Here is a 20,834-nt window from a genome sequence, read left to right as displayed (position 1 = left end):
TTTGCTGAACATTGCATAAAACAGTTGCTTGGGCATTATTGTGTCATAGTGGTGATTTCACAGCCAAATTTCATTTTAGAAACTAGGTAAAGATTTTTCACATCTCAGTTATAATGAAATTACACAAATCTCTTAATGTATTTTATTCACTGGAAGGAACTGTAACCATGTTTTAAAAGGATTGAGTAACTTGAGTTAAGGCTTCACATCCTAATTAAAGTAAAATCAATCTCATTTTAATTGTTTTGTCAAGGTTTCACGTAAATGTCTTAATTGGCTTTAATATCTTTTGCCATAGGAATCACTGTGCTTCATACTTTGTATCAGTATACTGTATATAGAGGAAACTTTGTAGAGAGATTAGAGAACAGAGATCATCAGAGTACTGTAGGTCAGTGGAGCCAATAGCTGGATTGTCTGTGCTGTCTTAGGAGATTCCAGATTTCTCAGCCAATGAAATAAATGCATAGATCAGTCAGTTTGTGGTTGATCTCTGGAAAACATATCACTGATGCTGTGACAAGTAACCAAAATCTCGTGTCCCCTGTGATAGACCCCACCTATAAAAATGTTTCGTCTTCAGCATCATAATCAAGTAATTTGTGATCTATCTGGAAATGATCTACTATCTCAGTAAGAGTTGGTTTCGGTTCTGGAGCCAAGTCCCTTAATTCCTGAATGGCACCTTGGCATACATGTTTCCATTTGGTTATGAGGCCCTGCAGCTTATCTAGGTCATTCTAAAAGGAAAGATAATGTATATGTAAAAGTAATTAAATGTTTAACAGCAGTTGAAAGAATGAACTAGAGAAGATTTACCTTAAGTTTACCTTGTAACTACATATACGTACTTGCACACTAGGAAAAAATCACAAATGCAAATTTACAATAAAAATCAAATAAATAAACAAAGAACACAAGTTATGACCTTTGATCTGTAGAGCTTTGCCATTTTCAATCTTCTCAGTTGTTCTTCTTTGAATTCAATTTGTTGTTGAAGACAAAGATTTATATGATCAAGATCTGAAATACAGTGTGTGTCTTTAACTGCAGAGGCATCAGTTTCCTTGTCAACCTGAGTTGCTCTTGACACCGAATCTGTAAACTTATCCTTTGATGGTGCTTCCTCTGTCGGAATAATGTTTACCGATCTTGCATGTTTCTCAACTAAAACATTTTCATCTTTTTGACAGGTTTTTAATTCCTTATTCTTCCTCCGAAAAGGAAATTTGTCATCACAAATATCTTGTAATGATCTTTTTGGTGTACTTTTATTAACTTCTATATGGCTCTCCATTGGTTTTGGATTTGGCAGTGGAGAAGAGAAAGTCAGAACTTTATGAGGTTTCACACAACTGGTGCTCTTGTGTGCTGACTGAGAACACGAAGCTAAGTCTGGACCCACCACAGGGGATTCTGTTGTAGCTGCAGGCATATGGTACCGACTACATTTCTGTAACCTAGCTCTTAAGGAACTACTCATCTAAAAAGAAAAAATATATATATATACTACTTTACTAGTCTAGTCTATAAATAAATATATATTCATTAAAACATGATTCATCATTGTTGGGGATTTCTTAGTATTTAATGTAATTTCTTGTCAATATAACTTTAGTCAATTAAGACTGACCACGGTCACCCAGTTATTAAAACAGGTAGTTATCAACAACGTGGTCACCGCATAAAAATCTGTCCGTGTCGCTGCATTTACATGTACCTGTCTTCCAGCAAGGTGTGGAATTTTTTCTTCGGTGCGTTTTAGAGAGTTTCTGTCGGTCATACCTAAGCTGAAGTAGATGACAAAGCAAACAACTTATACAACAAATACAATATCTACATAAACATTATGTGTGAAGATAATTGATACATAGCTCTTGTGTTTTAGATAATCTAGGCAGTGTACAGTTTCAATTTTCCGCTCCTGATGTTGCCTAACTATTAGAGATGTCGGAGTTTCACGTTATCAGCGAGACCTAATAAATGCGTGCGCATCGCAAACGGCGTAGCGGAAATTTCAAAACACAACATATATATTGCAGATATTGATTGTTTTTGTGAAGCTTATAGGTTTGTTGTATTCAAAGTTTATTTAATGTTTTATGTTAAAGCATATAATTACTCGTTTATTTTTTTTGTGTGTCCCTAGACCGTCCAAGCTTTTAGAAATTTAGTTATTAATTATGAAGTGCACTGCCCCCGGCGTGTGTGTGTTTGGGGTTATGCAGAGTGGCGAAGATCGGTATTTAAATGAAATCTATTAACACTCCAGATACCTATACTTTATCAGTTTTACTGTAAGCTCCAATATGTTTTTCACAGGAGTACTCTCAGTTTTTTAAAATGAGTCCTGTCAACGTCTCCTTTTAGGTTCCATAAGGCAGCAACTATGCCAGCTGGAAGAGATTTGCACTCTCCAGCGCCAAACGCTGTTGTAATGCGACCCCACACACCTCAAGAATACATTTCTCCATCGACCAGGCGTCATGTTTCGCACACCAGCCATTCACCTCTGCCAACTGGTGTACAGATGAATGATGATGAGGCAGAGAAGAAAGCCAGGCGGAGGTCCAGGGTGATGGAATTACAGAGGCATAATCTCAGTAGTCCATCCTCTCCAGCAGACAGGTAACTGTTGGCATAGAATAGCAAAATGTATCTATTTCTTTATTTTTCACCACTTGCCAAGGTGGGCTCATGTAAAACTATGTTTAAAAAAGCCATTTCTATTGAGTGGATTTGTCAAACATGTATCCACTTGTCTGAGCAAAGATGCATTAACCTTGGCTTGTTGATGAGTGTTGGATATGAATCAGAGATCTATCTTCATTTGATATTTGGAATAGTCTGTGATTTTGGGGAAACCTCCATAGCAGCTAATTTAAGCAATTTATATATATGCAGGTTTTTATCCAGGTGAAGGAGAACAAAACATTCAAGTTTGATATACCCTATTTTTTGTTTAGGAGAAGGTCTGCCCCTTTAAGTGGTTTGTCCAACAATCAGCTAGCAGAACATTATTCAAGCTGCATCAAGCTGTCAGCTGAGAATGTGAGTTTCAGATCTTTTTGTGTAATAATGCCTTAATTATTTTGCTATGTATAGTCACTGCACAGTTAGTTACCAGTACTTTGTTACACTAAGAGCATTTGCTATTGCAAAATTAATTTTAGAGCGTGCCTGGAAAAGCTTACATAGAAATGTAGCAGCCTCTGATTTTAAGCATTAAATGAGAATAAATCTATCATCAATTTGATATGTCACATAAATATTTTTCAGAAAATCAATTCTAAGAATGCATTTGGCCTTCACCTGATTGATTACATGGCAGACCTGTTGAAGAAAAAAGAATTGAATAACTTTCAGGTAAGTTATTTATTTTTTTCCATTTGTCACCCAATGCTGAAGTATCTTTTCTGCAGAATATGAACAGTACAAAAATGTGCACATTCATTTTTAATAAATGGTGTAAATCAGGTAAGATGTGCAAGTATACATTTAGGCAGGAAGGAATAAATATGAAAACAAAAATGTGAAGGATTGTATTTGTACTGTACATGTGTATTTGTATCTGTGCAGGTTGCTAGTTCCACTCTGGATGCCAGTGCCAAGATCTATGCTGGCAGAGTAGATGCAATTCACACAGACACTTACAAGATGCTGGGTGGCCTAGGAAGAGGGCAAGCTGAAGGGGACAAGGGTAAACTAATGCAGAACTGATAATTATAGAAAAAGAACCTAGACATACTGCACTGGCAGTTTTTGTTCATGTGAAAAATGTCTACACCAGTTAAATATTGATTTGGCTGATGAATAAATAAGACATTGAGTCTCTTAGCATTATTGAGTTGAATTTAACTATAAAGCAGTCCTTGAATGTTGTAATTTGTTGATACCTTTCTGTGACAAATTTTGGTTTATTTTGGAATGCATAATTGTTTTGCAGAAAAAAATGGGGATGTGCCTGAAGATGCTGATCAAGAAGAAGACTTGAATAAAAAAAGAAAGAGGGTGAATTTTTTACTTTTATTACATTGTTCATTAATGGGAATCATATGACATAAGCTAAAGTCTTGGAACTTAGCATTAAAATAAAGCTAGATTTTACAGAATATAGAAGAGAATGAAGTTGGAAATAATGGAAGACTGACAAATATGGCACGGTGACAAATAAAGCTGACAGAATTTGTCCATTGATATTTCTCTAAAGTACTGTAGAATTACAATCTGTTGCACAGCAGTTGGTATTCATCTTGTTTTGTTTGTCACTTTTGTATTCTTTTCTAAGACATTTCTGACACACAATTTCCCCCTTATTGCTAAAATGTTCAGCACACTTGACGCGGACTCTTGCAAGTTTACTAGTCATGTACCACATTGTGCAGTGCCGACAGCCTCATTTTAGGCTATCTCAGATGATTCCCACTACATGAGTTACTATACTTGCTTTGTTTCCCCTTGACAAAAATTCTTTTAGAGGATTTGATGTACTTCTTAGAAATTGAAAAATAATTTATACATGATAACAATAATTCAATAAAAGACATTCCAGAAATTATTAAGAAAGAATGTATTCCTAGATTAAATAAGTGTAGTGTTCTTTGATTATGATTATTCAATTTTTTAAAGTATACAGATTTGTTGCTCCATCATGACAATACTTTGTTTTTTTTTTTTTTTATAGGCCAGGAAGAGCAACACAGTGGAGCAAAATCTTAAGAATATAAATGTCAGCAAATTTGATTTGGAATTTGAGGTGAGAATTGATTTTGTATACAAGCACTGTTACATTAATAAGGATTTTCATAATGTTACTAGTCTGATATCAGATTTTTTGACCCAATCATTTACCTGAAATGAGGATATAGTCCTTTTTGATCAGCATGAATGTAAGAAGTTTTGATGATTTAATTGTACCCTGTGCACTTGCCAATTATGTTAAAGGACAGCAACAGTTGAGAAGTTTCTCTTATTGTAAGGTTGACCCCCTGTTCCAAAAGACTTCTGCAGCATTTGATGAAGGAGGCACCAGTGGGCTGTTGTTGAACCACCTGAGGTGTATGGATGACTCCTCAGAATTGGTTTTGGACTCTAATACTGTGCTTATGGGCACGAGAGACACAACACAAAACAACAGGAGGACTCAGGCAGTTGATCTTCAGGAATTCAAAGGTTAGTTTTAATACTCAAATCAATCAATGCCTAGAATTAGCATGTTCAGGTGTTTTGTTATTTAAATAAAAACACAAGAAATGGATAAAGCACATTCTTATTTAAGATTTATCAGTTAAAATATTTTTTGAAAACAAAGTCTTTGTGAAATGATTATAGATGTTTTAAGATGTTTTTCCTCATGTTAATATAATTTGTGTATTCTGCAGATTTGTACCAGGGTGTTAATCTCCAGTCTCTTCAGATTTGTCCACTGTTTGCAGACTTTGAATTCACTAACTGGAACAAAGATTCTGAGGTGAATACTTGACTTTCTTGAAATAACAAGGCCATTGTCAGTATATTTTATTTAAAATATGAGGTACTGTCTGGTTAAATGCAGATCAAGTTGGACACCACCTTTATCAGACTATTTTTACACACATACGCATGCGCACACCCCCACACCCCCACCCCCTCCACACACACTTAAGTGTTTTGTGAAGAAACTCTTCCTTCAAAGGATGTTGTATGGCATTGTTGAATTTAAAAATCTGTCCAAAATTCTTCCTGTTGATTTCTACATTTCAGGACAGTTCAAGCAGCATGTTCCATCAGCTTGGAAGGGGAGACCATGCATTTGACATAGATGCTGAACACGAGCCAATACCTGGCACAGGGGCTGGTGAAACTGCAGGAGATTTAATGGACGATGATTTTGGAGATGAATATAATGATGCAGGTGAGACATATGGCTGAAATGGAATTAGACAAAAACTGTGAGGGTCATGCATAGAATGTAGTCAAGTAATCATATGAATGCACTAAACATAGTTAAATTATTTTCATTTGTTTGCATACCCTATTTATTATCTCTTACATGAAAACCAATTCTTCAGGAAATGATTCATATGGCAGCAGTACAAGAGGAGAGCCATCAGTTTGTATAGGAGATGGAACAGAAGCCAAGCTGGTGCATAGTGCCATTAGTAATATCACGTGAGTGGTGCATGCAAAACAGTATGTGGAAATATTTATGCAATGTTTTGATCGCACAGTCCGTCTTTCATATCTGATATCAGATGTTGACTGATTAAGACCAATGACCACTGTAACTTTTTAATAAAAGATTTCACAATGCATTTTTATGATTTGATGAAATGTGCTATTAAAATATAAGTTTGATCGGATGTAAGTCTTTTTTGCATAGATATTATTAGTAATGTGCCATCACATGATATTTCTCTTTTTTGATTAGACATGGAACAATAGGTACTTTGCTGCAGGTGCTAGCAGCAGAACCAGGGGAGTATTCATATTTCAACACAGATTTATTACAGACTTGGGCTGGACCAGATCATTGGAAACTTAGACCTCAGTCTAAAGGTATTTCATATTATTCTTTGTAATTTTTTTTTTTTTTTTTGATTGAAGGAGTATATTAGTAGAGAAATAAAGTTTGACTTTCTATTTGCCTTAGTAGTACTTTTCTTTAACTGCTTGAATTTGTTTTCAAAACTTATGTAGCTTCTAAAAGTATAAGATTGAAATGCAGCAGTTTGACCAATTATTATTATTATTATTATTATTAGCTAATCAGATGGTAGACTTATTTTGAAAACAATTGAGATTAATTTCTTTATCATTTTCTTTGCTCTTTAGAATCAAAGTACAGTGTCAGCAGAGGAGACACAACACGAAAGAACAAAGAGAAGAAACAAGCTTTCAGACTTGACTATGACCAGGAGGTTGACTTTGATTCATATTTCAAGGAGTCCAGGGCTGCAACAACACTTACAAAGGCAACCTTAGAGAAGTACAGTAAAAGTCAAACTACATTGCCTGAAGACTTACATTATGAAGCTGAAACATTGTTCAGGTTATTCATGAAGGAAAGAGTTATGGTGGGTGATCAGCTTTACTTAGATTTTTGAATTGATGTGACTTATGACTTGAAATGACCTATTCAACACTCTAATACTTTTTTCTGTGGAAAGCTTAGCAAAGATTTTTATAGTCCGGATAAGGATTTTTCTTTGCTCGAGAAATGTTACTACTCAAAATAAGACAACGAGCTTTTTGCTGTTTGAAATTATTTGATATTATTTAATGAGAATCAGGGATAAAGATATATTGTATGGTTGCTATGAAATTTAACTCTCCTTCTGTAACTATATTTCTTTTATAAACAGTCATTTAGAGTAGTTTAATATTATCATATTTTGATGAAATGTGTGAATGTCTTAAAAGCTTACTTTATCATTCTGTTGTTTTGTTTGTTTGAATTTCCAGGTGAAAAGACAGTTGAACACATCAGGGGATGTGGATGATGGTATTGAAAATTATGACTATGATAATGCGAATGACAGAGAAAATTATTGCCCAGGAATTGATGTAAGTTCTTTGTTGTTTTGATCTTGTTCATTTACTGGCCAATGTGAGGTAATTGCACTCAAAACATAACAGTATTTGAAAAGAAGCATAATTACATATTTTTCACATATTACTTCAGATGGCTGATATGTTGTACTGATTTGGCCATGCATGGTCACAGATATAGTTAAGACAAGTATTACATGCAGTTGTTATTATTGCTGTAACAGAAGCCCTACTAAATGGTAAATGGTATTTACATATTCTTTATTACAGGGGGCAAATGACAACGATGATGATGATGATGACCTTGGTGGCGGTTTTAACTTGAGTTCTGGTCCCAGTGAGTACAGTCACATTTCCCAAGACACATCACAAGGTAGCTTCCTGGCCAATGACAGTGTAATGAATGGTACTATACTGGCAGGAGACAATTTGGTAGCTCAGCCTAATAGGGTATGTACAGTTTTAGAGCAAATAGTAAAATGTATACATAATTTTAGAGAACTGATTATTTTATATATATTTCTTGTACCATTCTGTTTGTGAATGCTTATTATTCATATAAGGGACCGCAAGTAAGGCTATTCTGGAAAATCTTGAAAATACTTTGGACATGTAGTTCTAGCCAGAAAATCTATATGTTAAATGTTCTTATGCCTGATGCAGTGATAATTTTTACACCTTTCACATTTTTCTAGGTGGCAAAGATTGACATTTCCTATGCTAAAACAGCCAAGAAAATAGATGTGAAAAAGTTAAAGGCTGGCATTTGGAACCTGTTGACTAGCACGGGTGAAGATAATAAGGTTTGATCCTATTCTATTAAGTTTTACATTAAAATATTACTTGATATGCTTTATTGGTAAAAAATATAGGCAAGTGCTAACACACAACGTATTTGGAATAGTTTATATGCATGTTTTTATATTTGATATTGCTCCTAGTCTTAACTTGAGAGATTCATGTTACATTCCTTTAATTTCCTTATTTTTATTATTTAGGAGAACCAAGGAGAAGGAGACCAGTTGAAAAAACAAGTTTGTGGTGAACATTCATTCCAGTCCCTCCTCCATGAGCTTCCAAAAAAAGTGTCTCGACATATGGCTAAGAATCTCAGTGTACCCATTGCATTTGTGTGTTTATTGCATTTAGCAAATGAAAAGGTAAATAATTAATAGGTATATGTAATGAGTATATCTTCCTCTTAATTGTTAAAGCAGTATTTAAGCTAGCTTTAAAGAAGTGATCACTTTTGCAAGAAAATCAGGAAACGGAAATTAGAAAACCCAGTCTAGATATTGTGCGATCTGTGGACTTCAAGTCATTCATTTCCTCCCTTTCAGACACTAAAGATCTCTGACAACCAGTCCATGGTAGACCTGAGGATAGAGCAAGGCATGTTTCCAAGCACATGAAGTAAGACTACATTATGTAAGGAATAAGAAGAAGGATGTTTGGCAACCAGTTGATTGACACTGCCTTGGCTGGATAAATGGTGTGAAATCACACACTCAAAGATGTGTCACGATCAAACTTTGCAGTTTCAATATAACTAAAATATTCTGAAACTTGCAAAGAGCAATAAGACTCTAGTAGGGCAAATTTAGCATTTACTGTGGTGAATAATGTTCAATATTCACAGTTATACTGCAAATGAACATTTGCTCTTTGGCTTTACAGGTGTGAAAAAGTGTTAATTAAATCATGGCTAGGGTATGATTGTGCAGGAAAGCGATTTAAGGAATTGAATATTAAATGTTAAAATGACAAAAAGCATGTTTTATATTTTGGGTAAAATAGCAAGTAGAAGTGTGGTTTTTCCCTTGCAGGAATTTAGAAATCTTGTTTAGTTTCATTGGAGTAACAGTTTTGAAGGGATCCCTTCTGGTCCACGTTTATAGCATATGAACCAGTGATTTTTTTCTTTTGCACCATGTATTAGTATCCCAAGTACCTTGGCAACATTAAACATTTTTTACATTTAAAATGTTTTAGGCGAGAACATAATTATAATGAATTTTACAGCAAAAAAAATTCTATTTTTTAACGCATATTTGGATGTTTAAGCGATTTCTCTTTTTAATGTATATTAATTGGGCTTTTTAAGCTTAAAATATACAATGCCAACTTTTAAATGGGTCATATTGTTTCTGTAGCTGTATTATTTTTCAAGTTTTCAGTGCAGAATTTTCACCTATGGTTCACATATTTACAGGGGTACAATGTAAAAAAAAAAAAAAAAAAAAAAACTTGTACCAGCATATTGTTTTTGTTGGATTACATACTGTAGAAAGTTGTCATGCTTCCACTTCTCAGAAATAAGAACCCAATTTTTGTTTTTTCAGTCGTAATGACAGTTTTATTTACCGAGACATGATAAACATCAAATCTGTCCTTTCTACTTAATACATGTTGGGGGATTTTTTAACATTGTGCTCTAAATCCACCCACATTGATTGCGTTACTGAATGCAAGATTTGTAAGACGGACAGAATGGGTTTAACTTGAACATATAACCTATATACTTCAGACCCGGTCTGAATGAATAAATAATATCATAGACATTTAATAACTTACTTTATAAACATAACCACATCTTAAGCAAACTACACTTCAAATCTTTGAGATTCTGTGTACAAAACTCTGCAAGGTGCTTTTACTTTCATTTGTCTAAATAAACCATCAGAGCTTACAACTACATCGAAAAAACAACAACAACAATAACAACAAAAAGTGTTTTGGGCCCTCCAGAATTGTAAGAATAAGGGGAAATACATAACAAAATAAAATGAGATCAAATCAACAAAATGGAAAAAAAATCCCAGATGAGTGAAATATAGTTGGTCAGTAATATTTCTGCTCAACATTTTGAGACGTATAGCACTTGCTATGTATGCTGATCAGAGGCTGGGCACAGATGGGAAGATGTCCAATAATGAGTTCTGATCATTCACTATATTAAGCTATATGGCATATAAAACAACATAGTTACATTAACAAAAAAGTATCCAATTTACTTATATAATAGAAATGTCAGTAAATAGTATTTAAAGCAAAAGTTAGCACCTTCACAACACCAAAGAAAATAAAGCATGTAAACAAGTATATATCAATATGCAGTTCAACCAAATTTGGTTATCCTCAAAAATGAATTTTAAGACATGATAATAAATACAATATAAAACATTTGACTCATCTTACCCTCCATGGGTAGAAAAGATAGATGAGAATAGGCTTTATACAAATTAGAAATAGTAACAACTAGGGGTAAATATTACCACTCCTAATAATAGTAAAAGTGTGCAGATTCAAATTGCAAGCAACATCCTCTTTTCAAAACCTAAACCTATACATCCAAACACCAACTTGAATCCTAGTCTTTTCTTATATCAATAATGCCATACTGCATTACCTATTAATTGTAAACAGAATAAAATAAAAGACTAAAAATAAAAAGCAGTTTATCCTTACTTGTGGTACCATTAAAAAAAAAACATTAATTTCATTCATATAAAGATTGCAAACAGTAAAAATTTTTCAAAGTTGACTGCACAGTCACCAACTCGGTGATACACTTCATGAGTGTTAATGGCAACAACAGCAATTTGTCTGGTACCATTAAAAAAATTTGACTATCAACTTAGCACACAAGGGTCAGGGTCAAAAGCAGATGCAGCATTTCCAAAGTTTGAATAAGACATATTGACTAGACTGAAAAAATATATATTCCCCTCTTGTATTCCTCAAAAATAAAATCCAATACAACCTTAACTACTCATTCATTGCAGTAAAATCTACAAATTGTAGAAAATGCATACTGGATTTAGGTCCACTAAAGTATAGCATAAATATGGTCCCACTCTCTGGCAAGACTTCTACTCAATACAGACTAGGGAATGCTTCAAATATTTAATCACCATACATTTCAAGGCAACACTGATAAGCTTTCACCACTGTCATCCATATGCTTTCTAAAACAGCATAACATCAGATACAGATAATCAACTTTGTGCTCTGAAAGTCCAGAAAGTCATCAAAAATATCAGTGTCATTCAAACAATAATACTTTACTGAATGTATTGCAGCTCAAGTGGTAGCACCACCTCACTTGAAGGACTTGCTTTCACTCTGGGGTAAATGTGTGGACTTGGCTTGTACTTTTTGTTGCAATTTTCTAAGCAACTCTGTTGCTGAAGCATTGACTGAGAAGCCATGGTACTTGTAAGTCTCCATACTTCCACCATTCATAAGAGATGAAGACTGGAATGTGCTTGGAGCTGCCGAAAAAGACGACAAAACTTCTGATGCTCGCTTGGATGGACTGGAGTCGGAGTCACTATCTTTGCTATTTCCACTCCCTGTGGCAGCTGCCTGCCTCTTTGCCTCCTGTATTTTCTTCTGGCGAAGCAAGTGACGCTCTTTTACCTTGTATTCCAATGTGGAGTGAGGAACACCAAAGTAGCTTCCAGCACGATGTACACTCATCTCTCCACGCTGCACAGCACGTACAGCCTCCATTAGCAACTGGCTGTTATACTTGCGGTACTGACCACGCTTGGGACGCGTTTTCTTAAGAGGCATCAAGCTTCCACGGTGAGATGAGGAGTTTGTGGACAACCTGGGTTTCTTTGCTACTGGACCTTCAGACAGTTTTTCTTGAGTATTTTCATCGGTATCTGTCAAAGCACCTTGTGACTGCCTATATTGCACTAGTGGATCCATGTCTTGAGAGGACGAGGAGGATTCCAGGCGGGAACGAAGCTTCTCTGATATTGTCTTGGCTATGATATCTTTGAGTGTTTCTCCTATTTTGCTGCCAGCAGAAGTCAAGGCGGAATGTCCATAAGGCTCTTCACCATCTCCATTGGTGAACATGGGCTTGTAGGACGGAACTTTAAGTTCTACATTTGCAGAATTATTGGCTCCTGTTTCTGGCATGCTCAATACAGATGACAATTCTGGATTAGCTGAAGCAGAGCGCATTCTATCTTCTGCCATTTTGCGCACTAAATCAGGAAAGAATGGGAACTTGAGTTCATTAGCATAGGGATTTGTCAGCTTATTGGCCTGATCCCACTCTAGCACATGACGATTGAGGTTATGCTTTTGTCGCAGAAGTTCCAGTTTGCGTTGCCAAGTTTCCTCAGGATCTAGAGTGCATGTCTCTTCTTCTTCGTCTGTTGTGTGCCCAGACTTGGGAGGGCTGTGGAAATGGTCTGTTCTATGCGTACTTCCATGGTTCCCATTGTGTTCAAGTTTGAATATCTTATTCCTGAGTGTTGATCTAGGAATGCCATAAAGAGAAGCTGCACGACGTGTGCCCAGTTTGCCACTGCGTATGTCATCTACTGCAGCAGACAATTCTTCTTCTGTATATGTTCTCCGCCCAGTATCTTTCTTTCTGCTTAAAAGAAAAAATTTCAATTATTAAACAAAAGGCCCACACAAGCACTTACCTTGAAATGCATTATACACAAAGTCCCACCATATTTACCGGATATCTGTTGCCCAATTACTTAATTGTGAAAATGAAAGTTTAAACTTATGATAATTATTAGTACATAAAACAGATGAATTTCCATCAGAATACTAAATTTTACTTTTTCTTCTGGCTAATCATGAAATATTAAAAAAGATTCACCCTATAGTTCAGTGTAAATAATATATATCTCTCACCTCGTGTTAACCTTGATCTGGGGCACCTTGAGTTCCACAGGAGGTTTGGTTACTGCAGCACTTTCTTCTGTGTATTTGCCTGGTGATTTAGCAGCCTGGGATGTAGCACTCAAATCTAATGGTTGATTGTCTTCTTGCTCTATATTTGGGAAAAACAGAGGAGCACATGCTGATGGAAGTAGTTCTCGTAGATAACGGATACCTGCAAAGGGGAAATCGGCCCAATTTAGCCACAGGTTGCATAATCTCCAAGCAAGACACTTATTTTTGTACTCAGTGGTGATAGAAAATCAAACCATGATTGCTGATAACACTTTCCAAACAAGGGTCTTTTTTAGTTTTTGAGAGTCTCATAATCTCTGGCATAAATGGCCACCCACATTGACAGGTACTGTGGACTTAGCTTTAGATCATATAACACAGTATTCATCATGTGCATTTAGCTTCCTTATTGTGAAAAATAAATAAAGTATTAAAATTATTAACTCAAAACCACAAGTGTTTCATTTTCAATCATGAATCAAAAGAAATGTGAAACTACATTTTTAGGAAATGGTTCATCACATACCAATGTCTTCACGTGTTCTGTTACAACTTTCATCCTCGGTTGAGCTTCCATTTTCTACAGTTTCCTATAATGAAAGATAATTTAAATATGACACCAAAATATATATTCTCCCACAACAGACATTCAAAATAAATAAATAAATAAATAAATAAATAAATAAATAAATAAATAAATAATGACCTAGAAAAATAAAAGACAATAAGGGAAACACTTCACTTATTTTCCATATCATGTTTAGAGACATTATATATATATAATATAATATAATAACATATAACAACAATCTAGGCCTGTAATACCTAGATTTTAGCAGGCCCTGGTGTCTGCAACATCTGCAGATTTTTTGCCATGTCTGAATTTCAGAACAATGCAAGTATCAGCTAACCCAATCTGTTCAATTCTGTCATAACCACCAATCACCAGCCTTACATTTCAAAAATATCCTACAGAAAGCCATACTAGACACTCTGCTTTTGTCTCAAGACTGACCTGCTGATAACCCACTGAAGATTACTAGAAGGGAACAGGGCCAGACTAATTACAAAACTGACAGGCACGTTACATGTACTAGACAGTCATCAAAGTTCACCAGTCGTTCATCTTATGGAACAGTTCACTGCTAATGGATAGGTTTGCTTTAAGTGCTTTTTTTCCACATTCATAACAACCCACACACCTAATTGATTTTATTGTTTTTTTTTTTTTTTCACTTTTGTTTTTTATTCCATTATCCATTCCTTGGATTTTAGGTGATCATGAAAGATAAGTAAATAAACAGGCAAAAATGATTCAAAGACCCTCCTCTTAAACTAAGATCCCAACTTCTTCTCTAAAGGCCATTGTAACAAGTTCTTGAACATGCATTTAATACCTATCTCCAATACTGATAATTATCAAATGCTGTCATAGCAAGGGCATGCACTAATCATGGCACCTGATATACAAAAGGTCACCTCTGCATAGGGGTGTGCATTATTTAATGGAAGAGCCACTATTTTAGCAGCATATTAATGACAGGTGATTAGATCCTACCAGCTCCATTTAAACAGTATGAAGCACATTGTTAGACCTAACACTTTCCTTTTTGACTCTTTCATTTTTGTTCCAACTTAAAACTTTTATTCATATTAAGACTTGGGATAGTTTTCTTTTTAAAAATGTAATGATTCACTTCATCATTTATCAGTTTCACAAAAAGTGTTGAGAACTATTATGTTGAAAATATATATATCTTTGTGCAACATTTAAAATTAATTATGGTATGAATATTCTTTATACTTTGCATACAATTTTAGAGTGTTGATTTCTAGTAGGCCTCTTATTTGCAAACCAGCCTTAACCAAGCTTTGTAAAATGTAATAGAAACTGAGCTTAAAATGACCTTTTCATAATTGTTATTTATAGAAATCAAATTAAAAATCATAATCCAATATTTTCAGTGAAATGTATTAACCAGAAATACCTTCATTGTTTAACCAGAGCTTAATCCACTCTCTTAATCCACTCTCTTGCTTGATTAAAAACATTGTTCATTTACAAGCTAATTAAGGAAGTACAAATCTGTTCATATTACCTGTGGGCACAAATTTTAGTTAACATATATGCATAGTTTTTGAGTGTCTGGTAAGGCCAGTCAAAGCTAATCTAACAAAAAATGATTTAGTCTCACTGGTGTTACCCCCATGCAACAGCCTGGTAATACGAGTCAGACTTTTAACTGATTCAGGAAAGGTTTTTTATACACCAATGATGTACTAGTAATCTGCTTTACTGGACTCTTCATAAAATTATCATCATCAAAACAACAGCTAAATAAAAAAATAACAATTGAAATAGTGATTGAAAAAGTGCATTATATTCCATTTGTTTTAATGATGCAAAAGTTTTTTTACACTACTCTATCAAATGGAAAAAAATGTAACACCAATGTTCCCTAGACGTAATGATTGAAAATCTTATTCCTTACAGATAAATCCAACAAATTCTGCTGACCAAACCATAAGATCTGCAGGCAGTTTGAGAAACTCTACAAATACAGCCATGTATGCATTGTTACTAAATCTGCAACCTTAAAACTGGCATTCTCTTGACTGTAAGCATCATCTATAATAAAACAAACTTTCAAAGTCCAGAATTTGCTTGAACACAGATGGAAACAGTATTTTTATTACTTATATAAATGATATAAAGGTAGTGAAAATGTACAGTATTCAAATCTTATTTGCATCTTTTCGTTACTTACAATCATGAATTTTAGCCTTGAAAAGCAGAAATGGCAGGTTGTCTCTGGTTCCCAATCTTTGACGGTGTCTGGCTCTAAATCTAAAAAGTGGATAAAAAGCATATAACTAATACCAGCAATAAGATATTCTTGAGAAAAAGAAATAGTATTGTAGAAAGTCCACACCAAGGAGTCAGACCAACTTGAACCAAACTAGTCTTACCAACAGCATCATTCAAGCAGTTAATTGTCAAATCTGGTAATGTGATAATGTTGGTTATGTGTATGTAGTTTAAGAAAAAAAAAAGGTTATATGGTAATGTTGGTTATGTGTAGTTTTAACAAAAAAACTAACCACCTTCATTCTAAAGGCAAACTTGCAAACAAACCCACCATAATGTATGAATATGTACATCGTAAATAATTATTTTATTTTAAAGAGTTATACAAATACACTTTGTATATTTTCCCTTCCCTATTTAAGGGAACTAAAAAGCATTTTAGCAAATTTTCAAATGAAATTATGATGTCACCGCAAGTTAGAGAGCAGTTGGTTAATGCATCACCACTCAAAATTTGTTCGGGGTATGATACTGCGAAATGCATACTGATGCACACCTTGAAAACAGTTAGTGTGGTCCGATATACCGGTGAATTCGGGATCATTCCGTGTCGGGTCTGGTAGTTGGGTAGGCCTGATTTATAGATACCCTGTGAGGGTCTTTGACTGATGTCACAGTTATAACTATTATTCTGGTTTTGTTTTAAAATATTATTTTTCTGATAAAACCAGGTAAGAAATTAGAAATGAAGGATCTCAAAACAAATGAAGAAAGAAAGAAAAAACAAATAGAAAAGTCTTTAAATTTTATCAGTATAACTGCAATGTATACTGTGTTATTAAAATTCATTCTTCTACTTTGTGACCCAAATTAATTCTATACAATAATATTTTAGGTGAAAATCATGACAAATAGAAACTGTCACAACAGATTTCTAATTATCTTAAATTGACAGGAAACTGGACATTTTCCAAAGAGCTTCTGAGACTAAAAAATCAATTGTACAGAAATACGAATTGATCTCTATAAAGAACTCCTGCTGCTTTTACTTAGTCATTGCTGCAAAATAAAACAACTGTATAGCTATCTGTACTGAATAAAAATTGATAAAATATAAATACTGAATTTTGATAAACTTATCTAAAGGATTAAGCGAACTACTGGACCTACTTTGTGGAAGTAACATATGGGAAGGAATATATGCTTACTGTTAAATGGCTCAAGTAGCTTGTCCATAACATCCTTACTTGCAAATTCTTTTGCTATTGTTTCCAAACCTGCAAAGGAAATGTGACAAGTATACAGCCATTGGCCAATCTCATAAGTGTGTGTGTGTGTGTGTGTGTGTGTGTGTGTGCGCGTGTGTGTACAAAACACAAAAAGAAAAAATTTAAGAGCACAAAAAAAATCTACCTTATGTCTTTCAAAACATCTGTTAATACAGTCTACAGAGAACTTTTAAAAACAATCTGGGCTACTTACAATGATTATGGAAATAGATTTCCCAATATTACAATGCTAATTTGAAATCTGATGAAATAAGCTTAGATGTACAGATAATGGATATATCATTATCATGGTTCTGACCTCATCAATTCACAGAAAACTAATTACTGTGGATGTTTTTTTACACAGTAACTGCAATAACTTTGATAATCATCAATATTTCGTGGTATGACTAAGCGACTGTCAACTTGCTTCCTCAGAAAAGACCTGGACTTTCTTAATTAACTGGAATAGTAATTCTAATCAAGGAATGCGCGGTTGCCTGAACATCACACTGACACTTGAAATGTTTGCAGGACATCAATTTTAGCTTATGAGTTGAGGTTTGAAGAACACTCACAATGTTCAATTTTGAATCACTGCCAGCATGTCCAGCAGCATGACCTTGGGTTTTTATGTCCATTAAGGGTCAAGTCTAGGGTTTCACTTTAGTGCTAATTCATTGAAAATATACTGATTTTTTATATTTTTGAAAAATACATGGCTCAGTTAACAGTGACAGACAATAATATGGCTGCCTGATATTACAGACGTCACACATGTTAACCTATGTCAATAGAAAGTGCTCTAATTGTAAGAACAATGCTTTGTCAAAATAAGGCTATTATTAATCCAAATTTAATAATTTATTTTTCAAATGTAAGGTACCAATACATAACAATGATCTGAAAATTACATGGATAAGTTATATGACTGGCTATATTTCACTTGCAAATTAATCACGAAACGTAAAACAAAGATGAGAACCACAATTGATCAGTGGGGGTGGAAGCGCTGAAGTGAATAGCGCACCTGTGGTCCAAATTTTGACAACAAAGCCGGTTCGATTTTGGAGGTCGATTTGTAGCAGAAAAAACATATTTAATCGTGAAACACTTAACTCATTGGAAAGAGCAGTTACTCACCTACTGCTAATGGGATTTTTTTGGTCCATGATAGTAAATCTTTCTTAAAAGCCCGCCTTTCTTGTGCGCAGCGTATGTTGCCGCAGTCCACCATGATCAATACACATGAGTCTTACGTCACTAGATTTTGTTTAGCGATGACGTAGTTCACGCTGAGGATAAGGAAGCAGCCGAGTTTAGGTAAACCTGTTATCGTCCTTAAGGTATTCCTTAAGGTATATCACTCTAAGGTATTTCACGACAACTTAGTGATAATATTAGGTGAAAGACAGCCCATAAAGTGAGTAAATCTGTAGTTTTGACTGCTACTTTTTATTTTTGTGATATGTTCGCTAATACAGGGGTCCACCTAAAGCATTTAAGCTACTATAAAATAAGAAAAAGACTTGGTTAACATATTGCATTTGGACCAGTCATGCATTTATTGAATCGTCCATGTATTGAAACAGTACTGTGAATGTGTCAATAGTAGGTGATTTTATGAGTCATTTTTAAACGTACAGTCTATAAATATACAGCTTACTCAATTTGCTAATAATAATATTAGACTTAACTGTAAGTTATCAGCATCACTGCTCTTGTGTTTACACAGTCATTGGGTGTGTCTTAGTTTAGACTTAAAAATCGCACAATTTAAGTCCGTTTAGATTAACACATCCTACTGATTTTAAAGTTGCCAAGCTTTTTAGTTGACTCAATATTGATGCTTACCTAATTTCAGATACTGATCTTAGTTTGGTCCGTGGAGAAGAGCTAAATTTTATATTTAAAACCTGTTGAAGTTATATTGGGCACACGGCTTAAAATTATAATGCATGGAACATATAAGTATCCTGATGGAAGTGAATATACTGGACAGTGGAATGACCAAGGGCAGAGACATGGCAGTGGCCAGTTAATGCTCTCTGATGGCTCTAAATATCATGGGAAATTTGAAAATGGACTGTTCCATGGATATGGAGTAATGATCATGCAGGATGGATCACGGTATGTATGTCTTCTTAAGACTTCTGCTAACTGTATTTGGCCATCTTTAATTTTCTAAAACATTTTTTTCTGTACATTTGGTGTTTTGGAGTATTTTCAGTCAGTCATATATTACTGTAACTACTAGGATATTCATTATTTAATTAACTTTATATTTAGTGAACAGGTGTGTATGATATGTGCCTTGTTTGCACAAGAAGTTGCTTTACTTTGTCTTGATGCAATCAATCTCACACACAAGCATTTCATTGTCTGTATAAAAAGGAATGGGTATGTATAACTCAATGTAGCTGTGTTTTGTGTTAAGGTTTGTTAAGATACACTTCTTTTCAAATAAAAATCTATTAAAATTTTAATGTAGTATACTAGTATTTATTTCGTATCTTAAATTTGTATTTATCAGGTATGAAGGTGAATTTTCACAAGGTAAATTTTCTGGATTTGGAGTATTTACAAGATGTGATGGAATGAAGTTTCAAGGCGAATTCAGAGAGGGAAAAGTCAGTGGTCAAGGTAAAGTTTTTATCAAGGGTTACAGGAATACACCCTCCCTTTAAAATAGGGACAGCAGACTTAGTATAAGAAAAACAAAACATATTGATTAGTTATCTAAAACCATTTAATTCACAAACAAATTTCTTATAAGTAGTAAGATGCAGTAGTTAGACAAATGTAAAACAAGTGTAACTGTGTTTGTTTAATAAAAAATTAATGTTATTTTACAGGTCTTTTGACTTTTGCTGATGGAACTCATGGTTTACCAAGAAATGAGGGCAGATTTGAAGGAAATAAACTTATAAAGAGTTGTAAATGTCCAAATGCAATACAAAAAGCAACTCAAGCAGCAGACAGAGCTAGAACACAGCAAGTTTGAAACAGAACATTTATGTCCCTTATTGTTTCTTTGAGATGATATCCAACATAGACTGTCAAAGAAAACGAACAACTTAAGTCGGCCAACATTTAACATTCCAGTGTAAATAAATCATTATAAAAAAAAAAGTCATTAATGTATTGAAATAATTGCAATTTACACATGCACTTTGGAATGCTAAGGTTTTACTGACATAATATTCTACCATTAATATTTAAGAGGTCATTTATATACATATTACTTGTAACCACATTTCATCTTGTATTTTACTGCTGCACATGTTCATACCATATCCCTATTAATAAAACTGACTGATTACTTACAAGGCAGTAAACTTTTACCAGATCGAATTTATGCAGAAGAATAGTGCTTTATTGAAAGCACATAATTAATTCTTGTTAATCGTTTTTATAATAAACATTTTTTTACCTTATGTCAGTTGTTTTAACACACATTTTATCAGTCTATTTTTAGTACATATGAAAACAAGGTCTCCAATTTGGGTGTT

General features: G+C 34.2%; 4 protein-coding genes across 9 annotated transcripts; 2 read left to right on the top strand and 2 right to left on the bottom strand.

The window, feature by feature from the left end:
* Positions 1-128: 128 nt before the first annotated feature.
* On the bottom strand, positions 129-1,990 carry LOC106175364 (uncharacterized). The gene is made up of 4 exons (XM_013557316.2): positions 1,907-1,990; positions 1,721-1,790; positions 929-1,483; positions 129-740 (listed from the first exon to the last, which is right to left on the bottom strand). Exons 2-4 carry the CDS (start codon positions 1,781-1,783, stop codon positions 561-563), a joined length of 798 nt encoding a protein of 265 aa, XP_013412770.2. The 5' UTR covers positions 1,784-1,790; positions 1,907-1,990; the 3' UTR covers positions 129-560.
* LOC106175062 (condensin complex subunit 2) lies at positions 1,961-10,091 on the top strand. The gene is made up of 18 exons (XM_086999604.1): positions 1,961-2,070; positions 2,371-2,628; positions 2,967-3,051; positions 3,280-3,366; positions 3,580-3,700; positions 3,947-4,011; positions 4,685-4,756; positions 4,980-5,172; positions 5,382-5,470; positions 5,743-5,893; positions 6,051-6,150; positions 6,410-6,537; positions 6,814-7,055; positions 7,444-7,545; positions 7,801-7,980; positions 8,226-8,333; positions 8,529-8,690; positions 8,871-10,091. The coding sequence occupies exons 2-18, from the start codon at positions 2,390-2,392 to the stop codon at positions 8,940-8,942; spliced, it is 2,196 nt and encodes a 731-aa protein (XP_086855730.1). The 5' UTR covers positions 1,961-2,070; positions 2,371-2,389; the 3' UTR covers positions 8,943-10,091.
* A 424-nt stretch (positions 10,092-10,515) lies between these two features.
* On the bottom strand, positions 10,516-18,617 carry LOC106175323 (mushroom body large-type Kenyon cell-specific protein 1). Of its 5 annotated transcripts, none has more exons than XM_013557267.3 (6): positions 18,466-18,611; positions 17,263-17,331; positions 16,014-16,093; positions 13,772-13,835; positions 13,204-13,405; positions 10,516-12,931 (listed from the first exon to the last, which is right to left on the bottom strand). In XM_013557267.3, exons 1-6 carry the CDS (start codon positions 18,557-18,559, stop codon positions 11,632-11,634), a joined length of 1,809 nt encoding a protein of 602 aa, XP_013412721.1. In that variant the 5' UTR covers positions 18,560-18,611; the 3' UTR covers positions 10,516-11,631. The 5 variants fall into 5 exon arrangements, with proteins under 5 accessions (XP_013412721.1, XP_013412727.1, XP_013412734.1 ...); XM_013557273.3 differs by having other exon boundaries at positions 10,516-12,928; XM_013557280.3 differs by having other exon boundaries at positions 13,204-13,342.
* On the top strand, positions 18,477-20,759 carry LOC106175345 (MORN repeat-containing protein 4). 2 transcript variants are annotated; one of them, XM_013557296.3, is made up of 4 exons: positions 18,477-18,645; positions 19,187-19,452; positions 19,856-19,965; positions 20,178-20,759. In XM_013557296.3, exons 2-4 carry the CDS (start codon positions 19,277-19,279, stop codon positions 20,324-20,326), a joined length of 435 nt encoding a protein of 144 aa, XP_013412750.1. In that variant the 5' UTR covers positions 18,477-18,645; positions 19,187-19,276; the 3' UTR covers positions 20,327-20,759. The 2 variants fall into 2 exon arrangements, with proteins under 2 accessions (XP_013412750.1, XP_013412743.1); XM_013557289.2 differs by having other exon boundaries at positions 18,579-18,745.
* The last annotated feature ends 75 nt before the right edge of the window (positions 20,760-20,834 follow it).

Source organism: Lingula anatina, chromosome 1 (assembly GCF_051362555.1).
Source record: "Lingula anatina isolate TDL-2025a chromosome 1, LinAna3.0, whole genome shotgun sequence".
NCBI classification, from domain to species: domain Eukaryota; kingdom Metazoa; phylum Brachiopoda; class Lingulata; order Lingulida; family Lingulidae; genus Lingula; species Lingula anatina.
Note: the sequence above shows the minus strand (reverse complement) of the source record. Positions and strands in the feature narration are given on the sequence as shown.